The sequence below is a fragment of the Panthera tigris genome, chromosome A1 (genome assembly GCF_018350195.1).
Source record: "Panthera tigris isolate Pti1 chromosome A1, P.tigris_Pti1_mat1.1, whole genome shotgun sequence".
NCBI lineage: Eukaryota > Metazoa > Chordata > Mammalia > Carnivora > Felidae > Panthera > Panthera tigris.
In genome coordinates, this window is record NC_056660.1 from 136,212,877 (window position 1) to 136,239,514 (window position 26,638).

General features: G+C 42.9%; 1 protein-coding gene across 2 annotated transcripts in view; it reads left to right on the top strand.

The window, feature by feature from the left end:
• Positions 1-22,761, top strand: part of MAP1B (microtubule associated protein 1B) — a 100,931-nt gene extending 78,170 nt beyond the window's left edge. For both annotated transcript variants that reach the window (XM_007079860.3, XM_042988078.1), the window contains 3 exons: positions 7,154-13,664; positions 16,815-17,053; positions 18,255-22,761. In XM_007079860.3, coding sequence (XP_007079922.1) covers positions 7,154-13,664; positions 16,815-17,053; positions 18,255-18,410 — 6,906 coding nt within the window. In that variant the 3' untranslated portion in view covers positions 18,411-22,761. The remainder of the gene's footprint in view (positions 1-7,153; positions 13,665-16,814; positions 17,054-18,254) is intronic.
• The last annotated feature ends 3,877 nt before the right edge of the window (positions 22,762-26,638 follow it).

The window sequence follows — 26,638 nt, forward strand, 5'->3', positions numbered from 1 at the left end:
CTCTATGAGTTGCATAAGCATTGAGTGAGTAGACACTCTTAAGACTTAGTCTTTGTCCTGAGGCTCTCACTCCAGCATGCCTGATTGTATGCAGGTCTGGAAGCTGGCTTGGGAATGGGAGGAGGCAGGGGCTATTTCTGCTGTGTAGCTCCAGGACTGTGGCAGTTTTTCCTCCTAATCCATCTGTCTCCTTCATGACGGCCTCTCTGTAGCCCTGGCCTCTGCATCCCTACCTCCTCATGCCTGGTATGCTGCTGCTTCTCTAGAGGGACCAGATTTTCCCTTTCTGAAATGAAACCTGTCCAGTGCTGACTTTCTTTCCTGCTTTCTCTTGTATTCCATACTTTTCACCAGGCTCTCTATGGTTTTTCAATACCCTTGACTTCCTCAAAATTCTGTGCAAACTTGCTTTCTTTTGGGGTCACATCTTCTTTGTTTCATAGGAACTTCCCAGCCGGAAGTGAAAAGATGGAAAGTAGAGAGGTATTCCTCAAGTCTTTTTACCTTCTTGAACTTTGTGATTAAAAACCCTCTACACACAGCTAGCTTGTACCCTTAGCTACCATACCCCTCAGAGGGAAATTTCAAAAACTGAAATGGACTAAGCTTAATTTTAAAATCTCACTATTAAAGACTCAGCAGTTTGAGTTTTCCTACATTTCTCACGTAAAATGTATTATAAAGCATGAAGAGTTTGTATGTACTTTACGTGAAAATGAGGATTGAGAGAACCCTATTTTGGCTATAGTAATGGTGATGAGGGTCTAAGCTAATTATTGGATGACAAACCCTATTTGGTGCTCATGTTTGCTTTGGTCAGCAGATAATTTGAGTGAAAGCTCCCCCAGATGTGTTTTTTTTTTCTTTTTTTTTTCAGTTTTCTTGCCTTCCAAAATAGTTGATATTTGAAATTGTTAAGTCAGAGGTAAACAGCAAAGTCAAAGTCTTCTTCTTCTTCTTCTTCTTTTTTTTCAATAATTTATTGTCAAGTTAGCTAACATACAGTGTAGTCTTGGCTTCAAGAGTAAATTCCCATGTACTTACATACAACACCCAGTTTTCATACCAACAAGTGCCCTCCTCAATGACCATCACCCATTTTCCCTGCACCTCTACCCCCACCCCCATCAACCCTCAGTTTATTTTCTGTATTTAAGAGTCTCTTTTTTTTTTTAAAGGATATTTATTTATTTTTGAGAGAGAATGAGAGAGAGAGAGAGAGAGAGAGAGAGGAGGGGTAGAGAGAGGGAGAGAGATTAGATCTAAAGTAGGCAGGCTCTTTGCTCACTGCACAGAGCCCGACATGGGGCTTTAACCCACAAACCGTGAGATCATGACCGGAGTCAAAATCAAGACTTAGACGCCTAACCGACTGAGCCACCCAGGTGCCCCTTTATTTAAGAGTCTCTTATGGTTTGCCTCCCTCTCTGTAACTTATTTTTCCTTCCCTATGGTCTTCTGTTAAGTTTCTCAAATTCCACGCATGAGTGAAAACACGATATCTATCTTTCTCTGATTGACTTATTTCACTTAGCATAATACACTGTAGTTCCATCCATGTTGTTGCAAATGGCAAGATTTCATTCTTTTTGATTACTGAGTAATATTTCATTGTATATATATGTATATATATACATATATATACAATATATATGTATATATGTATATATGTATATATATGTATATATATATATATATACACCACATCTTCTTTATCCATTCATCAGCTGATAAACATTTGGGCTCTTCCCATAATTTGGCTATTGTTGACAGTGCTACTATAAACAGTGGAGTACATATACCCCTATAAATCAGCACTTTTGTATCCTTTGGATAAATATCTGGTAGTGCAATTGCTGGGTCATAGAATAGTTCTACTTTTAGTTTTTTGAGGAACCTCCACACTGTTTTCCAGAGTGGCTGTACCAGCTTGCATTCCCACCAACAATGCAAAAGAGATCCTCTTTCTCCGCACCCTCGCCAACTTCTGTTGTCGCCTGAGTTGTTAATGTTAGCCATTCTGACAGGTGTGTGGTGGTATCTCAGTGTAGTTTTGATTTGTATTTCCCTGATGATGAAAGATGTTGAGCATCTTTTCATGTGTCTGTGAGCAATCTGGATGTCTTCTTTGGAAAAGTGTCTATTCATGTCTTTTGCCCATCTCTTCACTGGATTATTTGTTTTAGGGGTGTTGAGTTTGGTAAGTTTTTTTTTTTTTTTAATTTTTAATGTTGAGTTTTGAGAGAGAGACAGAATGCAAATGGGGGAGGGGCAGAGAGAGGGAGACACAGAATCCAAACAGCCCTAGGCTCTGAGCTGTCAGCACAGAGCCTGACACGTGGCTTGAACCCACAAACTGTGAGATCACGACTGGAGCTGAAGTCAGACTCTCAACCGACTGTGCCACCCCAGTGCCCTGATAAATTCTTTATAGATTTTGGATACTAACCCTTTATCTGATATTTCATTTGCAAATATTTTCTCCCATTCCCATTGTGATCTGAAAATATGTGTGGTATGATCTCAATCCTTTTATATTTTTTGAGGGCTGTTTTGTGACCCAGTATGTGATCTATTTTGGAGAATGTTCCAAGTGCACTTGAGAAGAGTGTGTATTCTGCTGCTTTTGGATGAAAAGTTCTGAATATATCTGTTAGGTCCATCTGGTCCATTGTGTCATTCAGAGCCATTGTTTCCTTAATGATTTTCTGCCTAGATGATCTGTCCATTGCTGTAAGTGGAGCATTAAAGTCTCCTACAATCACAGTATTGTTATCTATACACTTATTTATGTTTGTGATTAACTGATTTATATATTTGAGTGCCTCCACATTGGGGGCATAAACATTTATAATTATTAGATCTTCTTAATGGATAGAGCCCTTATTTATGAAATAATGCCTTGTTCATCTCTTGTTACAGTCTTTGTTTTAAAATCTAGTTTGTCTGGTAGAAATATGGCTACTCCAGCTTCCTTTTGACATCCAGTAGCATGATAGATCGTTCTCCATACCCTCACTTTCAATCTGCAGGTGTCCTCAGGTCTAAAATGAGTTTCTTATAGGCAGCATATAGATGGATCTTGTTTTGTTTTGTTTTGTTTTGTCTTTATCCATTCTAATACCCTATGTTTTTTGATTGGGGCATTTAGTCCATTTACATTTAGAGTGATTATTGAAAGATGTGGATCTAGTGTCATTGTGTTACCTGTAGGTTTTGTGCTTGTGGTGAGGTCTCTGGTCCTTTGTAGTCTTTGTTGCTTTCTACTCACAGAGTCCCCCTTTAGGATCTCCTGCAGGGTTGGTTTAGTGGTCATGAACTCCTTTAATTTTTGTCTGGGAAAGCCTTTATCTCTCCTATTCTGAATGACAGCCTTGCTGGATAAAGGATTCTTGGTTGCATATTTTTCCTATTCAGCATGTTGAATATTTCCTGCCATGCCTTTCTGGCCTGCCAAGTTTCAGTGGACAGGTCTGCTACTACCCTTATGTGTCTACCCTTGAGTTAAGGCCCGTTTGTCCCTAGCTGCTTTCAGAATTCTCTCTTTATCTTTGTATTTTGCCAGCTTCACTATGATTTGTCTTGGTGTTAACCTGTTTTTGCTGATTTTCAATAGAGTTCTCTATGCCTCCTGGACTTGGATGTCCTTTTCCTTTCCTGGATTAGGGAAGTTCTCAGCTATAATTTGTTCACCTAAACCTTCTGCCCCTTCCTCTCTCTTCTTCTGGAACTCCTATGATAAGGATATTATTTTGTTTCATTGAATCACTTAGGTCTCTAATTCTCCCCTTGTGGTCTAGTAATTTCCTTTCCCTCTTTTCTCTGCCTCATCATTTTACATAATTTTATCTTCTGTATCACCTATTCTCTCATCTGCTTCTTCCATCCTTGCTGTAACTGCATCTAGTTTATTTTGCATCTCATTTATAGCATTTCTTAATTCATTGTGATTATTTCTTAGGTCCTTGATCTCTGCAGCAATAGATTCTCTGCTGCCTTCTATGCTTTAGTCTTATGACTATTATTCTAAGTTCATGTTTAGATATGTTGTTTATATCTGTTTTGAGCAATTCTCTGGCTATCACTTCCTCCTGGAATTTCTTTTGAGGAGAATTCTTCTGTTTCATCATTTTAGCTAGTTTTCTGTCCTTTGTGTGTTTTAATAGCTTGTTATGTGTCCTGCACCTGTGAGTACTACTATATTAAAATGGGGTCATACACTGTCCAGGGCCTGGCACTTCAGGAAGTGTTTTTGGAATATGTTATGTGCTCTTTGTTGTTGTGACTCGGGTTGCTTTATCTCCCTACTCGTAGTGGTGGATTGTTTGGACCTTCCATCAGGTGTGCTTTGATTTGTGCCTAGAAAAAGTAAAAAAGGGGGGAGGGTTGGGGAAGCCTACCCCATACAAAGAGAGGAATGAAAGGAGCGGGAAAAAAAAAAAAAAGACAAGGCACAGAATCAAAGAAACTCTAAGGCTTAATCCAGAAGGAGAGAGAGAAAGAGAGGGAAATAAAGAAGAAGGAGCCACATAAAAGGTATCAACAGAACAGAGTAAAAATGCCTGATTAAACAACCAGAACAGAAAAAGAAACAAAAACAAAAGACATATTTATATATAGCAGGAATTTACTAAAAGTCAAATCATAAACTATGAGCCTGATTCCAAAGTGGGGGGCAGGGGGAGGAAGAGGAGGGTAGAAAGAAAGGAAAGAAAAAGTGAAGAACGAAAACAAACCCATCAGCCTAACATACAAAACTGCAGGACAGTTGTCTGTTGGTGTCTTGGAACCTGTGGCTATGCTGGTCTGGAGGAGGGGCCCGCGGGCTCGCTCAGTGTCAATCCCACTCCGGTAGATATGCAGTTACCAGGTACGGAGGGGCGGGGTTTGGTGTAGGCGGGTCTGTCTCCACTGGGGACCGCTGTCCCCGTTCCCTGAAGCCCACCGAGTTGGTGACAGGGAGGAAAATGGCAACACCCCAGTCTCTCCTCCCCGGACCGGGTGTCTCAAACCACGCTGTTCAGGCAACCTTCCCAGAGCAGCACAGGTGGCTGGCTTGCCCCTGCTGCACAGTCTCCCAGTCTCCTGCGCCTCCAAGGTGCTCAGCTGGGATGCAAACCCCTATGTCTTAAAGGATCCTGCACCACACGGACCTGGTTCTTAGGGAGCGCCACTCTGCCCAGCTGACAAAGGGCCTCTTGGCTGGTACCTGAAGGGTCTTTTATCGTTGGGGGTGGGGAGCAATACACCTTCTTCCCACCGTACTCAAGGGAGGGGACTGTTCTCTCCCAGGGTGCCCTTGAGATCACTACTGAGCCCTGGGGCCTGCTCCTCTTCCCCCACCCAGGTGCATGCATTCCGCGGCAGCTCCGATTCAGAGAAAGTCGCGCTCCCCTGAAAACTCCGATCTTTAGCTCCTAAGGCTGTGTTTAAAGTAGAAACTGGCACACTCCATATTTCTCGTTCTCCAGTGCGTGTTCTGAAGAGGTTTTTCTCCTGTCCAAACAAATACCACACTTCCACAGCCTCTCTCTCTTCCTTTTGTCTCTCCACAGAAGGGGTTCCCCAACTCCGTGCCTAGGCTTCTAATTTTCTCTCTCCGACTTCACAAACACGCACCTCTGTCCCAGAAAACTGTCTCTTTCCACCTGTGGAGATTTTTCTGTCACTCCGCAACCTCTATTCCTGGCTGTTCCAAGTGTTCTGGCCTCAATACAGCTGTGTTTGAGAACAAGGGAAATTCCGGTCTCCCTACTTGTCTGCCATCTTAACTCCTCTCCCAAAGGCTTCTTATTTTGCTATCTTGTGACCCTTCACATAAAATGTAGGACAGATACACTAACAAAACAAAAATGGCCATTTTACTGTAATCTAATGTAGGAAAATTCAGAGTCTATACATGGTCCCTCTACAAATACGCATATGAGTAGCCACACTAGGAGGTTGTGTGAGACAGAGGACACCACTCTAAGACCGGAAGGCAAGAGTTCAGACCTGCTGGCTTGGGGATGCCGGGGCCAAGTACAGTCTTTGCATTACCCTTTCATAGTTTAACATCAAAGACACAGAGCTCTTTTCACTTGAAACTCTGGGCTGATTTATGAGCTTTGCTGTAAGTGATAGAAGAGTGCAGTTTATAACATGATTCTTCCTCACTATTTACTAAGCCAAGACCATGAAACATATGGCTGTCATATGGAGTGAGAAAGAGAATAGCATTTTTATTAAACTGACATTCTCTGTTTTTATTCCAATTTACTCTTCTACATTCCCATCCTATGGTAGTAAACAATGCATTGAAAAAGTTTTGAGCCAAATTTGATCTTAGCCACTCATATCCAGTTTGCCCTGAGAAGAGCAGGAGTTGTGAGGGAGTAGAATGTCTCACCTTGAATTTAAACATGAGCAGACGGATATAATTATCCAATTGCTTTAATCATCATGATTTCAATCAAAGTATTTGTATTTGCAGAGAATCTACTGGGTGGACCACTCATGTTTTAAAGATGCTAGAATCAGTAATTTTTTGTCATGTGCAGTCTAGAACTATCTGTCTCCAATGGGAGGCAAATCACGTCAAACTTTTGTGTTTCGTATCTACCAAATTCTAAAAGTAGTCAACAAGTGCACTAGATCTAAATTCCTTTAGTGTGTCAGTAAGGCCTCTTTGCCAAGCCCAATGGAATAGAAGAAAACACTTTATATAGGTGGTGAAATGATTCACATAGGCTTCCCTGTGATTGTTTAAAGGGCATTTTTGCATGGCAGGTACCTGGGAATGAGATCCAAAGTATTTCATAACTGCTGTGGCACAGGCACTATTATTCAGATGGTCACTGGTCATAGAACTGGAGCAGAGGTCTGGAGTTCCCCTCCTGGGCAAGAACAGATGCCATAGGGGTCCCAGAGGAGGTGCTGGTGGTGAGGAGGGGTGGTTGAGGCAGAAGGGAGTGGTAGGAGGGGTCAGTACAGAGGCTATTCACCTACCAGAATGGAAATATTTCTGCATTTACCCAACTAGCATCTCTGAAATCAGCCCTGTGCACACCCAATAATCCTGCAATACTTAGTAATGGATGGAGGTGATGGATCAGTGATGACAGTTACTTAAAACTTTTCTTTCTTCCTTTATTATTATTTTTTTAAATCCCAGATTGGGGAATTACTGAGTACCACCCATCCTGCCAACAAAGCCAGCTTAACCCTGTTCTGTCCTGAAGAAGGGGACTGGAAGAACTCCAATCTTGACAGACACAATCTCCAAGACTTCATCAATATTAAACTCAACTCAGCTTCTATATTGCCAGAAATGGAAGGACTTTCCGAGTTTACTGAGTATCTCTCAGAATCAGTGGAAGTCCCATCTCCCTTTGATATCCTAGAACCTCCCACATCGGGTGGATTTCTAAAGCTCTCCAAGCCTTGTTGTTACATTTTTCCAGGAGGGAGGGGCGATTCTGCATTGTTTGCCGTGAATGGATTCAATATGCTCATCAATGGAGGATCGGAAAGGAAATCCTGCTTTTGGAAGCTCATCCGACACTTGGACAGAGTGGACTCCATCCTACTCACCCACATTGGGGATGACAATTTGCCTGGAATAAACAGCATGCTACAGCGGAAAATTGCAGAGCTCGAGGAAGAACAGTCCCAGGGCTCCACCACAAATAGTGACTGGATGAAAAACCTCATCTCCCCTGACTTGGGAGTTGTATTTCTCAATGTACCTGAAAATCTGAAAAACCCAGAGCCAAACATCAAGATGAAGAGAAGCATAGAAGAAGCTTGCTTCACTCTCCAGTACCTAAATAAATTGTCCATGAAACCAGAACCTCTCTTCAGAAGTGTAGGCAATACCATTGATCCTGTCATTCTTTTCCAAAAAATGGGAGTTGGTAAACTTGAGATGTATGTGCTCAACCCAGTTAAGAACAGCAAGGAAATGCTGTATTTTATGCAGCAGTGGACTGGCACCAACAAAGACAAGGCTGAACTAATCCTGCCTAATGGTCAAGAAATAGATATCCCAATTTCCTACTTAACTTCAGTCTCCTCTTTGATCGTGTGGCATCCGGCAAACCCCGCAGAGAAAATCATTCGAGTCCTGTTTCCCGGCAATAGCACCCAATACAATATCCTGGAAGGACTGGAAAAGCTCAAACATTTAGACTTTCTGAAACAGCCACTGGCCACCCAGAAGGACCTAACTGGCCAGGTGGCCGCCCCAGCTGTGAAACAAGTAAAACTGAAACAGAGAGCCGATAGCCGAGAAAGTCTGAAGCCAGCCGCAAAACCACTTCCTAGCAAATCTGTGCGAAAGGAGTCTAAAGAAGAAACCCCTGATGTTACAAAAGCTAATCATGTGGAAAAGCCGCCCAAAGTTGAAAGCAAAGAAAAGGTAACAGTGAAAAAAGACAAGCCAGTAAAAACAGAGACCAAACCTGTAGTGACTGAAAAGGAGGTGCCGAGCAAAGAAGAGCTGCCTCTGGTGAAAGCTGAGGTGGCCGAAAAGCAAGCCACAGATGTCAAACCCAAAGTCTCTAAGGAGAAGACAGTAAAAAAGGAAACCAAGGCAAAATCTGAGGAAAAGAAAGAGGAGAAAGAAAAGCCAAAGAAAGAAGTGGCTAAAAAGGAGGACAAAACACCCATTAAGAAGGAAGAAAAACCAAAAAAGGAAGAGGTGAAAAAGGAAGTGAAAAAAGAAATCAAGAAAGAAGAGAAGAAAGAACCCAAGAAAGAGGTTAAGAAGGAAACCCCACTGAAGGAAGCCAAGAAGGAGGTGAAGAAGGAAGAAAAGAAGGAAATTAAAAAGGAAGAAAAGGAACCCAAAAAAGAAATTAAGAAACTTCCTAAAGATGCAAAGAAACCATCTACTCCTCTACCTGAAGCTAAAAAACCAGCTGCATTAAAACCAAAAGTGCCCAAGAAGGAAGAGCCTGTCAAAAAAGATTCTGTTGCTGCTGGGAAGCCAAAGGAGAAGGGGAAGATTAAAGTTGTTAAGAAGGAAGGCAAGACACCAGAGGCCGCAGCTGCAGCCATTGGCTCTGTGGCCGCTGTGGCAGCTGTGGCGGCAGCAGCTGGAATGGCAAGTGCTGGCCCTGCCAAAGAACTCGAGGCCGAGAGGTCCCTTATGTCATCCCCTGAGGATCTGACTAAGGACTTTGAAGAGTTAAAGGCTGAAGAGGTCGATGTAGCAAAAGACATCAAGCCTCAGCTGGAGCTGATCGAAGACGAGGAGAAACTGAAGGAAACTGAACCAGTCGAAGCCTACGTCCTCCAGAAAGAGACGGAAGTCATCAAAGGCCCTGCCGAATCTCCCGATGAGGGGATCACCACCACTGAAGGGGAGGGTGAATGTGAACAAACCCCTGAGGAACTGGAGCCGGTGGAGAAACAGGGGGTAGACGACATTGAAAAATTTGAAGATGAAGGAACAGGTTTTGAAGAATCCTCAGAGACTGGAGACTATGAAGAGAAGGCAGAAACTGAGGAGGCTGAGGAGCCAGAAGAGGACGTTGAAGAAACCGTGTGCGTGAGCACCTCCAAGCACAGCCTCATGGAGGAGGAGGAAAGCGCAAAGGCTGAGGCAGATGTGCACATCAAGGAGAAGAGGGAGTCTCTGGCTAGTGGAGATGACCGAGCAGAAGAAGACATGGATGAGGTGGTGGAGAAGGGAGAAGCTGAACAATCTGAGGAGGAGGGTGATGAGGAGGACAGAGCTGAGGATGCCAGAGAGGAAGAATATGAGCCCGAAAAAGCCGAAGCTGAAGATTACGTCATGGCCGTGGTTGACAAGGCTGCAGAGGCTAGCGGTGTCGAGGATCAGTATGGATTCCTCACCACATCAATCAAGCAACCAGGAGCCCAGTCTCCTGCCCGAGAACCTGCATCTTCAATTCACGATGAGACTTTACCTGGAGGCTCAGAAAGTGAGGCCACCGCATCTGATGAGGAGAATCGAGAAGACCAGCCTGAAGAATTCACTGCCACCTCTGGCTACACTCAGTCTACCATTGAGATATCCAGTGAGCCCACCCCAATGGATGAGATGTCTACTCCTCGTGATGTGATGAGTGATGAGATCAACAATGAAGAGACAGAGTCCCCATCTCAAGAATTTGTAAACATCACCAAATACGAGTCTTCACTGTATTCTCAGGAATACTGCAAACCTGCTGTTACATCACTCAATGGATTATCTGAAGGATCAAAAACAGATGCCACAGATGGGAAGGACTACAACGCTTCAGCCTCCACCATCTCACCACCGTCATCCATGGAGGAAGACAAATTTAGCAGATCTGTTCTACGTGACGCTTACTACACTGAAGAGAAAGACATGAAAGCCAGTGCCACGCTGGTGATCAAAGACACCATCTCAGCAGTTTCAGATGAAAAACTTAGCCCACCCAAGAGCCCATCCCTGAGTCCATCTCCTCCATCACCCATAGAAAAGACCCCCCTGGGTGAACGCAGTGTGAACTTTTCTCTGACACCCAATGAGATTCAAGTCTCAGCGGAGGCAGAAGCAGTCCCAGTGTCTCCTGAGGTGACCCAAGAAGTAGTTGAAGAACATTGTGCTAGTCCTGAGGATAAGACCCTGGAAGTGGTGTCTCCATCTCAGTCTGTAACTGGCAGTGCTGGCCACACACCTTACTACCAGTCGCCCACTGAAGAGAAATCTAGTCACCTCCCCACAGAAGTAACTGAAAAACCACCAGCAGTTCCAGTGAGTTTTGAATTCAGTGATGCCAAAGATGAGAATGAAAGGGCTTCCATAAGCCCCATGGATGAACCTGTGCCTGACTCGGAATCTCCTATTGAAAAAGTTTTGTCTCCTTTACGGAGCCCTCCCCTAATTGGATCCGAATCTGCATATGAAAGTTTTCTAAGTGCTGATGACAAGACTTCTGGTAGAGGTACTGAAAGCCCCGTTGAAGGAAAGGATGGAAAACAAGGCTTTCCAGATGAAATAAGTCCCATCTCTGACATGACTTCTACTGGTCTTTCACAAGACAAACCAGAAGAGAAAAGCACAGACTTTATACCAATAAAGGAAGACTTTGGTCAAGAAAAGAAACCTGACGATGTTGAAGCCATGAGTTCTCAATCTGGATTGGCTTTAGATGAAAGAAAATTAGGAGGAGATGTTTCTCCTACACAAATAGATGTCAGTCAGTTTGGGTCTTTTAAAGAAGACACTAAGATGTCCATTTCAGAAGGCACTGTCTCAGACAAGTCAGCTACTCCTGTTGACGAGGGTGTAGCAGAAGACACATACTCTCACATGGAGGGCGTGGCCTCAGTATCCACAGCTTCTGTGGCTACGAGCTCATTTCCAGAGCCAACAACAGATGACGTGTCTCCTTCTCTGCATGCTGAGGTTGGTTCTCCACATTCTACAGAAGTCGATGACTCCCTTTCTGTGTCTGTTGTGCAAACGCCTACCACTTTCCAGGAAACAGAAATGTCTCCATCTAAAGAAGAATGTCCAAGACCAATGTCAATTTCTCCACCAGATTTCTCCCCTAAAACAGCCAAATCCAGGACACCAGTCCAAGATCACAGATCTGAACAGTCCTCAATGTCTATTGAATTTGGCCAAGAATCCCCTGAGCACTCACTTGCTATGGACTTTAGTCGACAGTCTCCAGATCACCCTACAGTGGGTGCAAGTATGCTTCACATCACTGAAAATGGGCCAACTGAAGTGGATTACAGTCCTGACATGCAGGACTCTAGTTTATCACATAAGATACCACCAATGGAGGAGCCATCCTACACCCAAGACAATGATCTTTCTGAGCTTATCTCAGTGTCTCAGGTTGAGGCCTCCCCATCCACCTCTTCAGCACATACCCCCTCTCAGATAGCTTCTCCTCTCCAAGAAGACACTCTATCTGACGTCGTTCCTCCCAGAGATATATCCTTATATGCCTCTCTCACCTCAGAAAAAGTGCAAAGTCTAGAAGGAGAGAAGCTGTCACCAAAATCTGATATCTCTCCACTCACCCCAAGAGAGTCCTCTCCTTTATATTCACCTAGCTTTTCAGATTCTACCTCTGCCGTCAAAGAGACCATAGCAGCTTGCCCCACTTCCTCTCCTCCACCGACGGATGCAGCATCCGCAGAGCCCTATGGCTTCCGTGCCTCGATGTTATTTGATACGATGCAACACCAGCTGGCCTTGAACAGAGATTTGACCACATCTGGCATGGAGAAGGACATTGGAGGGAAGACACCTGGTGACTTCAGCTATGCCTATCAAAAGCCTGAGAAAACAACCAGGTCCCCAGATGAAGAGGGTTATGAGTATGAGTCTTATGAGAAAACCACCCGGACCCCAGATGTGAGTGGCTATTACTATGAGAAGACAGACAGTACCACAAAATCCCCATGTGACAGCAGCTACTCATATGAGACCATTGAGAAAACCGCCAAGACCCCGGAAGATGGTGGTTATGCCTATGAAATCACTGAGGAGACCACACGGACCCCTGAAGAGGGTGAATACAGCTACGAGGCAAGTGAGAAGACCATGAGGACCCCTGAAGTGAGTGGTTACAGCTATGAAAAGACCGAGAGGTCTTCTAGAAGGCTCCTGGATGATATCAGCAATGGCTATGATGACTCCGAAGATGGCGGCCACACGCTTGGGGATTCCAGCTACTCTTACGAGACCACTGAGAAAATCGCCAGTTTCCCTGAGTCTGAAAGTTATTCCTACGAGACATCGACGGCAACTACACGAGCCCCTGATACTTCCACCTATGATTATGAAGCCGTAGAGAAAATCACTAGAACCCCACAAGCATCTACGTATTCCTACGAGACTTCAGAGCAGTGCTACACCGTAGAAAAGAAGTCTCCCTCAGAGGCACGCCAGGATGTTGATTTATGCCTTGTGTCCTCCTGTGAATACAAGCATCCCAAGACAGAACTCTCACCCTCCTTCATTAATCCCAATCCTCTCGAGTGGTTTGCCAGTGAAGAGCCAACTGAAGAGGCTGAGAAGCCTCTCACCCAATCAGGGGGAGCCCCACCACCTCCAGGAGGAAAGCCACAGGGGCGACAGTGTGATGAAACCCCTCCCACCTCAGTCAGCGAGTCAGCTCCATCCCAGACCGATTCTGATGTCCCCCCGGAGACTGAAGAGTGCCCTTCCATCACAGCTGATGCAAATATCGACTCTGAAGATGAATCAGAAACTATCCCCACAGACAAAACTGTCACATACAAACACATGGACCCACCTCCGGCTCCCATGCAGGACCGCAGCCCTTCTCCACGCCACCCTGACGTGTCCATGATGGACCCGGAGGCCTTGGCCATTGAGCAGAACCTGGGCAAAGCTCTGAAGAAAGACCTGAAAGAGAAGACCAAAACCAAAAAACCAGGCACAAAGACCAAGTCATCTTCACCTGTCAAAAAGGGTGATGGGAAGTCTAAGCCTTCTGCAGCTTCACCAAAACCAGGGGGCTTGAAAGAATCCTCAGATAAAGTGTCCAGAGTGGCTTCTCCTAAGAAGAAGGAATCTGTGGAAAAAGCAACAAAAACCACTACCACTCCGGAGGTCAAAGCTGCACGCGGGGAAGAGAAAGACAAGGACACCAAGAATGCCGCCAACACCTCCACATCCAAATCGGTAAAGACTGCAACTGCAGGTAGGTGGAAGGGTGCCAGTGTCCTGATATGGTCCACAGCTGTTCCGCCTTGACTGGAGTCTTTGAGGTGCCATGTAACTTGGTACTGGGAAGGGGAGAGGGTACATCTCTCCCTTCCCTTTTACTATTCTCTTCTGCCAAAAGGTGTGGATCTCAGCCCAACGTGGCTGCAGGCTTGAGGGTAGTGCAGCATATTGCCCAGAGCAGCTCTGATTCGCCAGGTAACCACTGTCTGGGTTTGCTCCGTCCTGCAATACAGTGACCATAGCCTTGTTCTAAATCTTCAGAACCAAGGACATGTGTTTTGAAACTCCTCTGGAAGCCTGTGCTGGCACAGGCCTCAGAATCAAGCTAAGGTGACACAGGCCAGGAGCTCCCAAAAGTCTAGGGAGAGCCAGAGTGCCAAGCCAAGCCTGGTGTGACCGGTGTGGGCCCAAGATTTAGATTTAATTTTTTCATAAAGAATTTTTTTTCAGTGAAGTTATAACATTTTTAAAATAAAAGTTGTAACACTTTAAAAATTGGAAAATTTTTAATTAAAAAAATCACCATTTTAGACCTACATCCACATTAAAAGCAGTGCTATTTTCTTATTGGCCAGGGAACATCCTAATTTCAGCTGGTCAGTACCCAGTACAAATTGAGAGAAGAGCATCAAAGTCTCTTCTTATCCCCCTCTAACACCACAGTCTCACTCATAGAGAGTCAGAATTCTGTTCCAGGTTGAAATTCAGTTGGCAGGAGGAGATATCCCTGACTTCTGATCATTTCTGTTGGTAACAGTTCCCTTATTCATCAAGTTCTCAGTGATGACCTGGGTCTTCGATGGCCTAGCTTCATTTTGTTGCTTCAAACCAATCATAGGGTTTTGCATTAATACATTTTATTTCCTTTATGTAGTTATTCAGGGATTTTAGACCTCTATTCACAAAGTAATAAAATTGACCTAGACATGTAAAGCAAAAAATGACTTAAATAACATCTATTCATTTATTAGGGAAAAATCTGATAGCTGATAGGGAAAAATCTGATAGACTCTCAAATTCAGTACATTTTAAGAAGTATCACTTACAGTTGCCAAGTTTTGCTTTAAGCAACATGGGGGACCAATTTCAAGCTTGACTTCTCGTCAGTTTTCCTCTTTGTACAAGCATGCAGAAAACAAACTGAGTTTGTTCATGCTCAGAATTAATGGAAAACCACCAGGTAATTAACCTCTTGGTCTGAAAGAGTTGGCAACTGACCTATACTTAGGGGAACACGTGAAACCCTTTCAAACAGATAAAAGCCAACTGAAATTTGCTATCAAACTTGCCAAATATATACATTCTAGCCCACACAATTGTTTTTTTTAAATTTTTTTTGTCATTTAAAGAGATATTCTCAAGGCCAAGTAATAAGTAAAGATGAATTAATTTGAATTTACTTTTCCAAAAGATTTTTAAAACAACAAAACTGCATCATTAATTGATTTTTAAAACAAACCTGGGTTGACTGCTGTCAGCTTCCCTCAGTTTGTGCTTCTATGAGCAGCGTTCATTTGTGTCGATGGTAGTGATTTCGTGCGCAAGAAAAACTTGCATTTTTAATTGTTGGAACTGTAACTCACAAGCTTCTGTTATAAGTCAGAATTCTTTGATAGGCCTAAATATGGACATCCTAACGGCTTTAGCTTACATTCATTAAAATGGCTAGGTATTCATTAAAATGAGTCCGTTTAACCAAGTATCAGTTTGGCTGATTCTCATCACTCGCTTCTACAAGTAAAACTGGACAAGTGATGGAATTCACTGGTGGTTTTGACTCTGGGGTGACAGTCTTTAATGATCCTATGGAGAAAGGAAAGAGGATTAAATATATAGGATCCAGCTGGTATTTTAAATGACTTTATAGTAGTGGTCTCAACCCAACTGCACATTAACATCATCCGCGATGCTTTTAAAAGATGGTGGTGCTCAGACCCTGCCCCAGTCCAGTGAAACCAGATTCTGGGGTATGGGGCCTGGGCATCAGTATTAAGCTTCCTAATCGATGCTAATTATGCAACTAGGCTGAATAACCACTGCCTTAGAATGCTAGTTCTATTACTGTTTCAAAAAGTTTAAACCTTCTAACCAGAACAAGTCAGAAAACCATCTCCTCAGACAAAGGTGCCAGGAAGGTTTTGGGTTAATCTGAATCTTTACTTTGCTTGGGTTCTCTTTCTTTCTTTTAAATATTTATTTTGAGAGAGACAAAGGCAGAGAGAGAGAGAGAGAGAGAGCAAATGGGGGAGGGGCAGAGAGAGAGAGGGAGGGAGAATCCCAACCAGGCTCCCCACTGTCAGCATAGAGCCCCATGTGGGACTCAATCCCACGAACTGTGAGATCACGACCTGAGCCAAAATCAAAAGTCGGTCACTCAACCGACTGAGTTACCAAGGTGCCCCTGCTTGGGCTTTCTGATTTAGACCAGGAGATTAGACAGTGGATTCCCCTTTCCCCAGTCCGGTATGTCTTGATTGGCTAGAGAAAGCCCAGTCTTTCTGAACCTTTCTCTTGCCAAAGTTTGGTAGCCAACCTTGCCTAGGGAGAGATGTCTCACTTTTCAGAGTACTGTGCTAGGAGAGAATACAGCATTTCATCAGTTTATGAACAAGGTTGAGTTCTGGGGGCCTTGGAGATCATAGGAGGTTAAGATCTGAATCGTTTACTAAGTCAAATGTTGGGGTTTAATATTCAGCTTTGAGTAGAGTTGCTATCACATAAGATCCTAACATGGATTACTAAAATTGCTTAACCATGGTTCGCCAAATGCAGAGGATTCCTTTTGACTTTCAAAATCTATTACATCACTTTCCAAATTAGGGTGCACGTTAGCAGCTTTTTGAGGAGGAATATTACTATCTAGTTCCATCTTTTGGGAAGGCCTTTAAACTCTCTTCCTTTCTAATGGGTTGTCCACAAAGGGAAACCATGCCATTCAACCATGTTGTATTTTCTCAAGTTGCCAGTGTTAAATGCCCTATACAAGAGAGAGAGAAATGTCCAGTGCCCCCTTTGGCATGTCCTGCAGGACCTCCTTGGGGAATGAGTAGGGAAGGAGTACCAGACCAGTGGGTCTCTTTGCATTTCTGTGACCCTGGCTTTTCTCTTTGTTTATTTACCAAAGGACCAGGAAACACCAAGCCCTCCAAGCCCTCAGCTGTGCCTCCAGGCCCCCCTGTGTATTTGGACCTGTGCTATATTCCCAATCACAGCAATAGTAAGAATGTTGATGTCGAATTTTTCAAGAGAGTGAGGTCATCCTACTACGTGGTGAGTGGGAATGACCCTGCTGCTGAGGAGCCCAGCCGGGCTGTCCTGGATGCCTTGTTGGAAGGGAAAGCCCAGTGGGGCAGCAACATGCAGGTAAGAGCCCTGGACAGTATCTGCACTGCACATGGAGCTGTGTCCAGAGGCAGAGGGAAGGAATCGTGTTTATCGCATAAGGTGCCCCATGGGTCTGTCACACATGAGATATCTGGAGGATGAAGTGGATTTCACACAGAGGAGACAGTCTAGAATATTATTCTTGGCACCACCAATAACCATGCCTGGGGGGAAAGCCACTTCACCATCCTAAGGCATAATTCACTTATCTACAAAATGGGCCCAAGACTACTTGTCCTTCCCCCTAATATACCAAGAATATGTGTGTATGAGTCAAAATGATATTTCCATGTGAGGGCTACTAGGGAACTGTCTTTACTACTTTGTGTTTCATGAATAGACCAAAGCTGGGGGCATGGTCATTTAGAAAATCACCTGTCCATGTGAAATCCCACAGGAGGAGCACTGCTGACATTGGTCCCCAACAGGACACTCCTAGCTCACATACATCCTAACTTGCTGTGAACCATGGTGTTATTTTGGCTGTGACCTTCGCTTATCTCAGTTTTACCTGTGATTTTGCACTGCCACGTAGTAAAATGTATTTGCATAATATTAATATTAAATAGAATTATTTGGTAGTTAACTACATCAAGTCCCATGAGAAGCACCCAGTGGCCTCCTAATGAATATTACATGGAATTTTTACTATTCAAACCAGTACCCACCCACCATCGCCAGCTGCGCGCGCGCGCGCACACACACACACACACACACACACACACAGATATGAATCTTTGCTCTCAGGATGAAGTATTAGTTACACACAATTGGGCAGCACTGATAACTAAAGCTCCTGGATTTAATCCTCTGTATCTTTAATGCAAAATTTACCAAGTGTGTTAGAGGAAATACAAGCAATTCCACCTTAACTGAAGCCCTTCTTCTCTTACCACTAAAGAACTGAAAAACTGATGATGAGTAAAGCTGAACTAATTGACTAGTCCTGAGTTGCTTTTGGTTCTAGTCTTCATCTCTCCCAGAAAAACTTCATTTTTTGCAGCTTTATTTTGATTCCTGGAAAATGTAACTTGAGAAGTCCTTTGTATGTCTGGGGAAAAACAGAAAATTTTCCTTTCTTCCCTTTTTCTTTTAATGGTCTAATACCTTATTATTGTCTTACTTTTTCATCTCATTTCTGGCTCTGCCCTTAAACAGGTATTTTTCTCTCTCCCTGCAGGTAACCCTGATCCCTACCCATGACTCAGAAGTGATGAGGGAATGGTACCAAGAGACCCATGAGAAACAACAAGACCTCAACATCATGGTTTTAGCCAGCAGCAGCACAGTGGTTATGCAAGATGAATCCTTCCCTGCATGCAAGATTGAACTGTAAAAGCCAAGGCCAGCCACACCACAGGATTTGAACTTTGTTTCCAGAAATTCTTCAATTTGAAACCACCTTTTCTAAAACGTCAATTCATCTAAATAAGTCACCGAACTGTTACCTGCCAAACGCTATACTGTGTCACGGTGATGCAAGTCACTAATATTTCTTAGTTTTTGCTGATTGCTAAGGGAAGTAACAGTATTCCCACAGTAGGGTTCAAGTTACTGCAAAATTACCTACCCCAGTTCATCTCTGCTAAACATTTGGAAACCATGCACTAGCAAACCCAACTGACTTCTGCTAGGTAGAGGCATTTGTCTTAGAGAGAGCGAGAGCGAGAGAGAGAGCGAGAGAAAGAAAGAGCGCGCGCGCACAATGAGAGAGAACACAGGAGAGAGAGAGGATGAGAAAGAAAAAGAATGCAGGAGAAGGAGACGGAATGGTAGAGTGCGGGTGAGATACCCAGAGAGAAAGAGAGAGAGCAAGGTGGGGTAAGGAGGAGAAAATAACCAACGCTTAGGTCTGCATTTTCTCAGGCAGTCTGTATTCTGTAGTCTACATACTAAACATTCTCAACTTGTGTCAGTCTGAGTCATCAAAAAGGTCTTAATTTTCCAAAACAGGTTAGCTGGAAGGAAACAAAAAGAACAAAACTCGTTATGAGGGCATGTGAGATTTTCACGCCTTAATTAAGCTCCTTCAGTTTGAAGGCTGCACACTGACATAATGTAGTGCATGTAGACTGGATGTGCGAGTGATTTGAACCCCATTCAGAACTCTCAGACTCTTCAGACACACGAGTAGATTGATCTAAGGCATGCTCCCAGCATTTGTCCACCCGGTTAGTCCACTCTGAGTCGATGAACCTGCATGCAGAAACACCCAAGTCCACCCCAATTAATAAGCAAATACCAAAGCGGTTGGGAGTACATACGGTAGACAATTTGCCTTAGAAAGTGACTTGAATGTACAAAGATACTTGATGCACTTAATTTTTTAATGTGAGACCGCAAGTTTATAAAACATCCGTGTAGGATTATAGATACTCCAGTTAAAGGAGCAAGCGTGTGCGCGTGTGGGGGCCCTAGAAGCTGATCTGATTGGTGCAGTGGTTTGATGCTGAGTCACGTGTGTTGACCTCCACCTCAGTGTACCTGTGGCCCTCAGCCAAACAAGTTGAGCCTTTCATAGCTTCTTTACTACTGCAAGTTCCAAGACTGAAATGGCTTCTATGATCAGAACTGGGAAAACAGCGAGTCTTATGGTGGAAGAGGTTCTCGGCAAGTGTACAGTATTTACCTTCCTTTGTCTTACGTTGGCTTTTTGTTTTTGTTTAGTTTTCCATTAACTTCAGCATAATTATGGGAACAAGTGTACAGAATTTTTTTTTTTAGATATGTGAGAACTTTTCATAGATGAACTTTTTAACAGGTGTTTTCATTTACAGGAAAATGCAAAGAAAATTTCAAGTGACAGTCTTTTTTTTTTTTTAAGTCTTTCATAAGACAAACAATGAAAAATGTTTTTTGAAGTTCTGGTGAGATTGAAGTCTGATATTGCAGTAATATTTATTAAAACCCATAACTATCAGGAATAGTGATACCTCCCACCCCTTGATTCCCATAACATAAAAATCTGAATATGTGTTATTTGAGAGTGGGGGAGAATAGCATGGTAGGCTGGCTACTTTTCTAGGCCTTTACATCACCCAGTGGTATTCTACATACTTCTTTCAAGATCTTTAACCATGAGGTAGAAGAGCCAAGACAAGATCAAAGAACCCTAGCAAAAACTTGCTTTGGGATTTCCTTTTCTGGAAAAAATGTAAAAGAAATAATTCATTGAAAGCAAATGAATTCCCATCTCCTACGATTCATCACGTAGAGTTCAGAGATCATTTCCATCATTGCCGTCATTGAACTATGAACCTGGAAGCCAGATCATGATTAAAACTGACGTCAAGTTTCAAGTTGCAGATCAATGCACCCAGTGTTCAGATGTGGCAAACTTCTCAGTGACAACTGTGCTGTGCTCTGTCACGTTGTGTTTCCTGCAGACTCTTAAGATCTATGGAGTAGTGAACAATGACCTCATTTTATTTTCTATGTTAGTTATTTATTCCAAAATTAACATTTTAGTTTATTTTTGTCTGATAAGTGTATGTTTTGCACTGCTAACTACTATGAGGGTTTAAACAATGCTTCTTCAGGGTCCCTTCACTGAGGACCTATGCAGTCTACTTAATGCTGTGAATTACATTTTTCAAATGTTTTAATTTTTTTAAAATTAATATTCTATTTTTTTTAGGCTTCTCTAGAAATGCAGCTTTTATTTATTACCCCAGTTCTTTCAAGTCCTTAAGAACAACACATTGATAAAGGGTACAAAAACTTAACACAAAATGGAAAACTCATTGTAAAAAAATGGATTGAGTATAAACTTTACTTCAAACTTATTTTATGAGACAACCTAAGATACTCATGATAGTAGTTATTTAATAATTAGTTATTGAGTCAGTTGGATCCATGTAATACATGGGAAGAAAAACTGATTTCCGGCCTTCTTGCCAAATCCAGACCGCTGGTTGATTTTTCTTTGATAGAAGAGGGAATTATTTTCTGACTTCCCAAATTAAAGTTATTTAACAGGTGCATTATTTTGCTTTTTAAAAAAATACAAACATTTATAGCCGATCCTCTATAATAAGCATTCTATCTTACTCTTCTTTATTTTTTTTCTTTTTTCTTTTTTTTTTTTTTTTTTTTTGCTATGGGAGTTAATGGGAAAAATATACAAAAGCTGGCACTGGTCAGCTGGCTCTTTTTCCTATGAAATATATCAGTACCTTTTTCTATCCATTGTTCTCGGTGATGACCACAGAGCTTGAGTGTACCAGGAAAATCAATAAGTGCATTGCAGGTTTGCTCCTGTCTTTCCAGACACCTTTCCTACCTGTGTGACTAACCTAATTTTGCTAGTTCCATAAATACACAATTAGTTTAGTAACACCCATCACAATGTACCATGTACATTCATGGTGAGAGCTAAGGATTGACACAGACTTCTAGGAGCTTTATTCATACTGATTCTTTAATCCAATTGTACAGATTGAATATTTGCGTGAAAGGAATTTACACTCTGTTTAAATGATGAGACTCCATCAAGAGGACACTCATGATCATGAACTTTTTGGTAGTATTCTTAAGCAAAATTCTACAGAGACTAAATGTTAGAGATGATCCTCCACTTCCAATTTTAATGAATTCTATCCCCTTTCTCAAAACCCAATCCCCATGCATGCTTTCTCAGTCTTGTGGTGGGACTGGATACAATGACTGACCCTCCCCCCCCCAATGCCATTTTCCATGAAGTTAAAAAAAAAAAAAAATTTTTTTTAAACCTTACATATCCTAGTGAATGGTTTCCCCAGTGTATATGAATGTTTTAAATGTCTCCAATAGCTTATGCAGTTTAGGAGCTTTTCAATACTCATTTAATAAGATTCAGTCATTTGCTAATGAAAATTCTACCACCTTCCATTTTCTGTTACCAAATTTCAGCTCTCAGGAGCTGCTCTATAATTCTGAAATTGCTTTTCTTGCCTCTTTAGTCACCTGTCACAGGAGGTTCTTGCTCGGTAATGATATTGTGAGTTAGATTAATAAGTTGTTTCTTCTGTTTTTTTTTTAATTTTATTTTTTTATTTTTTGTGTGCTTCAGATTTAGAAGATTTGTTTCCATTTGAAAGGAACTGTAAGCTTTTATCTTCTAACCAACTGAACAACACACCAAAAGCAGCCTAGGGATGAGCATTTCTTTGAAAGCAATTAGGTTATTCACCTGGTATTCAAACTATTTACTATTTTAAGAATCTGACTTTATTAATTTAAAAGGCAGCATCAAAAACTGAAAAGGAAGGGAAAAAAATAAGTAGCTTCTCTGCACTCGTTTGGAGCTCCCCAAATGGGAGCCATCAAGATGAGGCATCAAGACTGGGCTGCCCTTTCAAGAACACCATGCAGCGGCCGTTCAGAGTCCTGCTTACCCACGCTGTACGCAGCCCTCTTTCCGGCCCCGGAAAGTCTTGAGCCTGGCTGAGAAGCACCTCCACTCCTCTCTCTTGTTCTGAATGGTGTTTGTGTCAGTCTGCAGCTGTGTATGGTATTATGTCTTATAATCCTGCATCACTTCTATCCTATCCAGTCATATCTAATGTAGAAAATTAGTTTTCAGTGAAAGTAATATGTAGTGCTTTTATGATATTTGTGTGCAATATCCCCTCTTCCATTGAGGATATTTGATGTAAAAGAAAAAAAAAAACTCAGTTCCACAATAAAATACAAAAGTGGCAAAAGTTCATGTGTGTGCTGTGCTGTCTTTTGTGTCCTGAGTCGGGCTCATCAGTTGGGATTTGCCACCCACAGTGGGGGGGGGGGGGGGGGGGGGAGGGGGAGGGCGGGGTGGGACACATTCATTCATGAGGGCTGACTGTCTTTTCAGCGGTCCCTGGCTTTTGGCCAATTGCAGAGAGGGCCTTGCTACCATTTCAGTAACTGCTAACATCGTTCCCTTTTCTAACCAACCCCTAGAGAATGTTGGGGCCTAAGGACAGAAAGTGGGAGGTGAAGGAAAAAGATAATTACCATTACTGCTTAAGAAGAACAAGTAAATAGACCAGTGTAGATGAAGGGGTTATTGGGAGGGCTTCCTATACAAAGCAAAAAGCAGGTTTTGATCTTAACTCTGCCACAAACAGCGGCCTGACCTCAGTCACTTTATCTGTCAAGTTCCTTTACTTACCTGTAAAATGAGAGGATTTGACAGGATGGTCAAACTGGATAAATCCCTCCCGAGACTGACTTTCTGGGGCTCTACAAAGCCATCATATTCAGTAATTACATCCAATACCTTATCTCTCTCTTGCTTTCTTGTTCAGTTACAGAATAGGCTTATATAACTAACATAATACTCTGTGGATTTGACTGACACCCAAGAACTAAAAGCTGTTTAGGAAATGTGATTATAAATAACAAAGGGTATCTGAAAAAAGAAGGAATTCCTCTTAGTCATTCAAATGATCATTGTACCTTCACTCTACCCAGTGGTGGGTAATACTGTGGGGATAAACGTAAGTGCTGCCCTAAACTGACTGGAGTGACAGGCTTCTGAAATTCAAGGGTGCGCCTTGGTGACATAGGAGCACCAGAAGTGATGTCTAAGCTGAGACCTGGAGTGTGCGTGCATGGGTGTGTGTGCATGTGACAGCACATTCTAGACAGAGTCAACAGCTCACACAAAGGAGCAGGAGTAGTTATGTTGGGCAGCTCACTCAGCTCACATCGGCAGAGTATAGAGTAGGAGGCCTTGGCATCTCCATTCCCTCCATGTGGCCGGAGAAAATATGCCCACGAATGCTCAGTAGAGATCTCCAGGACACGGTCCTGTCTTCAGAGATGATCCTTTGGACTCAAAAGGCTATAGCATCCTGTCCTGAGTCATAACGACGTCCCTTTGTTACATACTCTCCTTTTGATCTTAATATTGTGTCTCCAAAAAACTATGGGACTTCACTGACTGGCCCCATTAGAAGTTGCTGTTTGGCAGAAGGAACTCGGAAATGCCTTCAGAAATTCAAGGGTTAAGCAGGTGAGAACTCAGGATGGAAAATCATCATCAAGAGGTTTTAATTACATCGGTCATACTAAACATAGTTATTTTCTATTCCACTGCCCAACTATTCAGTTCCAGGAAGTGTCTGGCCAGATCCTAGGGTGCGGGACCATGTGGGTTAGCCCAGGTCTGCCCTAGTTCGGGCACTTCAAGTCCTGCGTCTCAGGAAGGTGGCAGTCCCAGGGAACCCCCCAACCGTTGTTCACACTCCCCAACACTCTCTGTGTGTTTATATCCCACTCTCTCCAGACCCAGGCACAGCAGGGATGGAGAAAGTTAATGCCCTTCCAGCTGGTCCTTTTCTAGACATTGGACGTAGTAGCTTCCTTCAGTTTTCTTCTGGTCTTCCAGGCAAATCAGCAAAGGTCTGGTAAGGTACTGACTCCACCTTCTCTCTCTTTATAATTATAGTGCAAATTCTAAATGTTTCTCTGTGTCCCTACAATGATCTTTCAATAAACTCCTCACTCTTGATTTCTTGGACTCTTGCATAATCCCAGATCACCATTTCCTCTTTGATCTTATCCTGTGCATCTTGAAAATCTATTGGAGTCATATATGCAGACTGGCTTTTGGTCACCCCAGGTTCCTTTAATATGAGCAGTTCTGGGTATTTCTTGGTGGGGGGGGGGGGCGGGGTACCTGGCAGTGTTTTCACAGATGATGCAGCATCATAATGACGCCTGCTTCCTGGGGTGATCTCACCATAAAAAACAGGCACAGCTCCGTGGCTCAGACTCTCCTCAGTCAAACCCAAACTGCATGTTACTGTAATGCAGTCTCATGGATTTGAATGCCACATGTAAGCTGATGACTTTTACAGTTTGTATCTCCAGTTTGTACCTCTTCTCTGGTCTCCAAACTCATATCCATCTGTCAATTAAGAGCCCCGTGTGAATGGCCAATAAGGACATTTAAAATAACCCAAATCAAATTTAACATGCCCCCAAACAAATCCCTAATTTCCCCAAACTCCTTCTCTCCCTAGGCTTTTCTACCTCAGGAAATGGCAAAGACATTACTCCACGTTGCTCAGATAAAAAATCCCAGGCGAGTCTGTGGATTCTACTTTCCAAATTCACCCAGTCCTACCCCTTCTCCTCACATTACTGTAACTACCTTTGTCTAAGCCTGCCATTTATCTCCTGGATTACTGCAGTAGCCTCCTAGCTGATCCTCCCGTCTCCGCGTTCACTCACCACAAAGCAGCTAGACCAGCAAACCCTCTGAAAATGTTACATCAGAGCATACCACTGGATCCTTCAGATGAGTCATCTCAGAGTGAAGGCCAGCACCCTTCCTAATGGGCCAGGAAGACTTATAGCCATCTGTCCCTTCCCTTACCCATCTCTCTGGCCTCTTCTCCAGCTCCTGTCCACCTTACACTTTCCACTCCAGCCACACCGACCTCCTTGCCAGTTGTCTGGCACTCTAGGCGGGCTTCCTTCTGGGCTCTGGTTCCTCTGTCTGCTGCGCCTTTCCACAGGTAACATCGTGATTCTCACCCTCACCCCCATGGATCTTTCTTCAACAGTCATCTTCTCAGGAAGGCCTTCCCTACCCAGTGTTCTCTTCCTTTCCTTGCTTTGTCTCTCTGCCACGTATTACCACATGACATTATTATGTACTTATGAATTAACTGTTGCCTTCCATAGAATGTATGTGCCATGAAGGAAGGGATCTTGGTCTACTTTGTTCCTTGCTGTATCCTCAGTGACTATTTTAATACTGCCCGACACATAATAGGTATTCAATAAATATTTGTTGAATGAATGAATGTACTTAGTCTCAGACTGGCACAGTGGTTATATGGTGTGATTGTTGGAAAGTGGGTTTGGAATCGGACAAATTTTGGTCCAAGTGCTGTGAACCCGCTTACTAGTTGTGTGGGCCTGGGCAAGTCATATGAGCCTCAGTTTTCTCCTCTGCAAAATGAGGGTAATAATCCCTGCCCTGCTAGGCTGTTGTAAGTAGGTGGAATTAAATTAGGTAGAAAGGGGCATTCACAAAGAGGAGTTGTTGAATGTAATTTTTGTAGTCAAGATGGGTCCAACAATAAGCCAGAGCCTAGGAAACAGACATCCTAAAGCGGCCCAGCATACGGTTATTGGAGGAAGATTTTAATGGGCATTGGTTTTACTCCACATACTATTTTAGGCATATTAACCAGGGAGGGTATTTTAAAGATTAGAATTTTGCACTCTGCAGAGATGAAGCATCGTGGAAACCAAAAAAGCAAGTGACATTCTCTTACCAGTGGGTCCATCAGAGAATGTACTTCTTAGAAATCCTTTATAAATCTTCCCTGTAGTCCTTGATCTAGCATTTAAATCCTAATATGGAATTTATTTTCAGATGCTTCTTACAAGAATAAACTTTGTTTTCTGAACATGTCCAGCTCAGATCTGGAATCCCTAACCTTCATATATAATAAACACAGCCTAGGAGTAAACAGCCTAAGAGTATTAAACAAAGATCCCAGTGGTAACCGCCACAATCTCAGGGGCATTGCTACTATCTTTTTTGGACTTCCTTGACACCATACCATAATAGCATCCTCATGG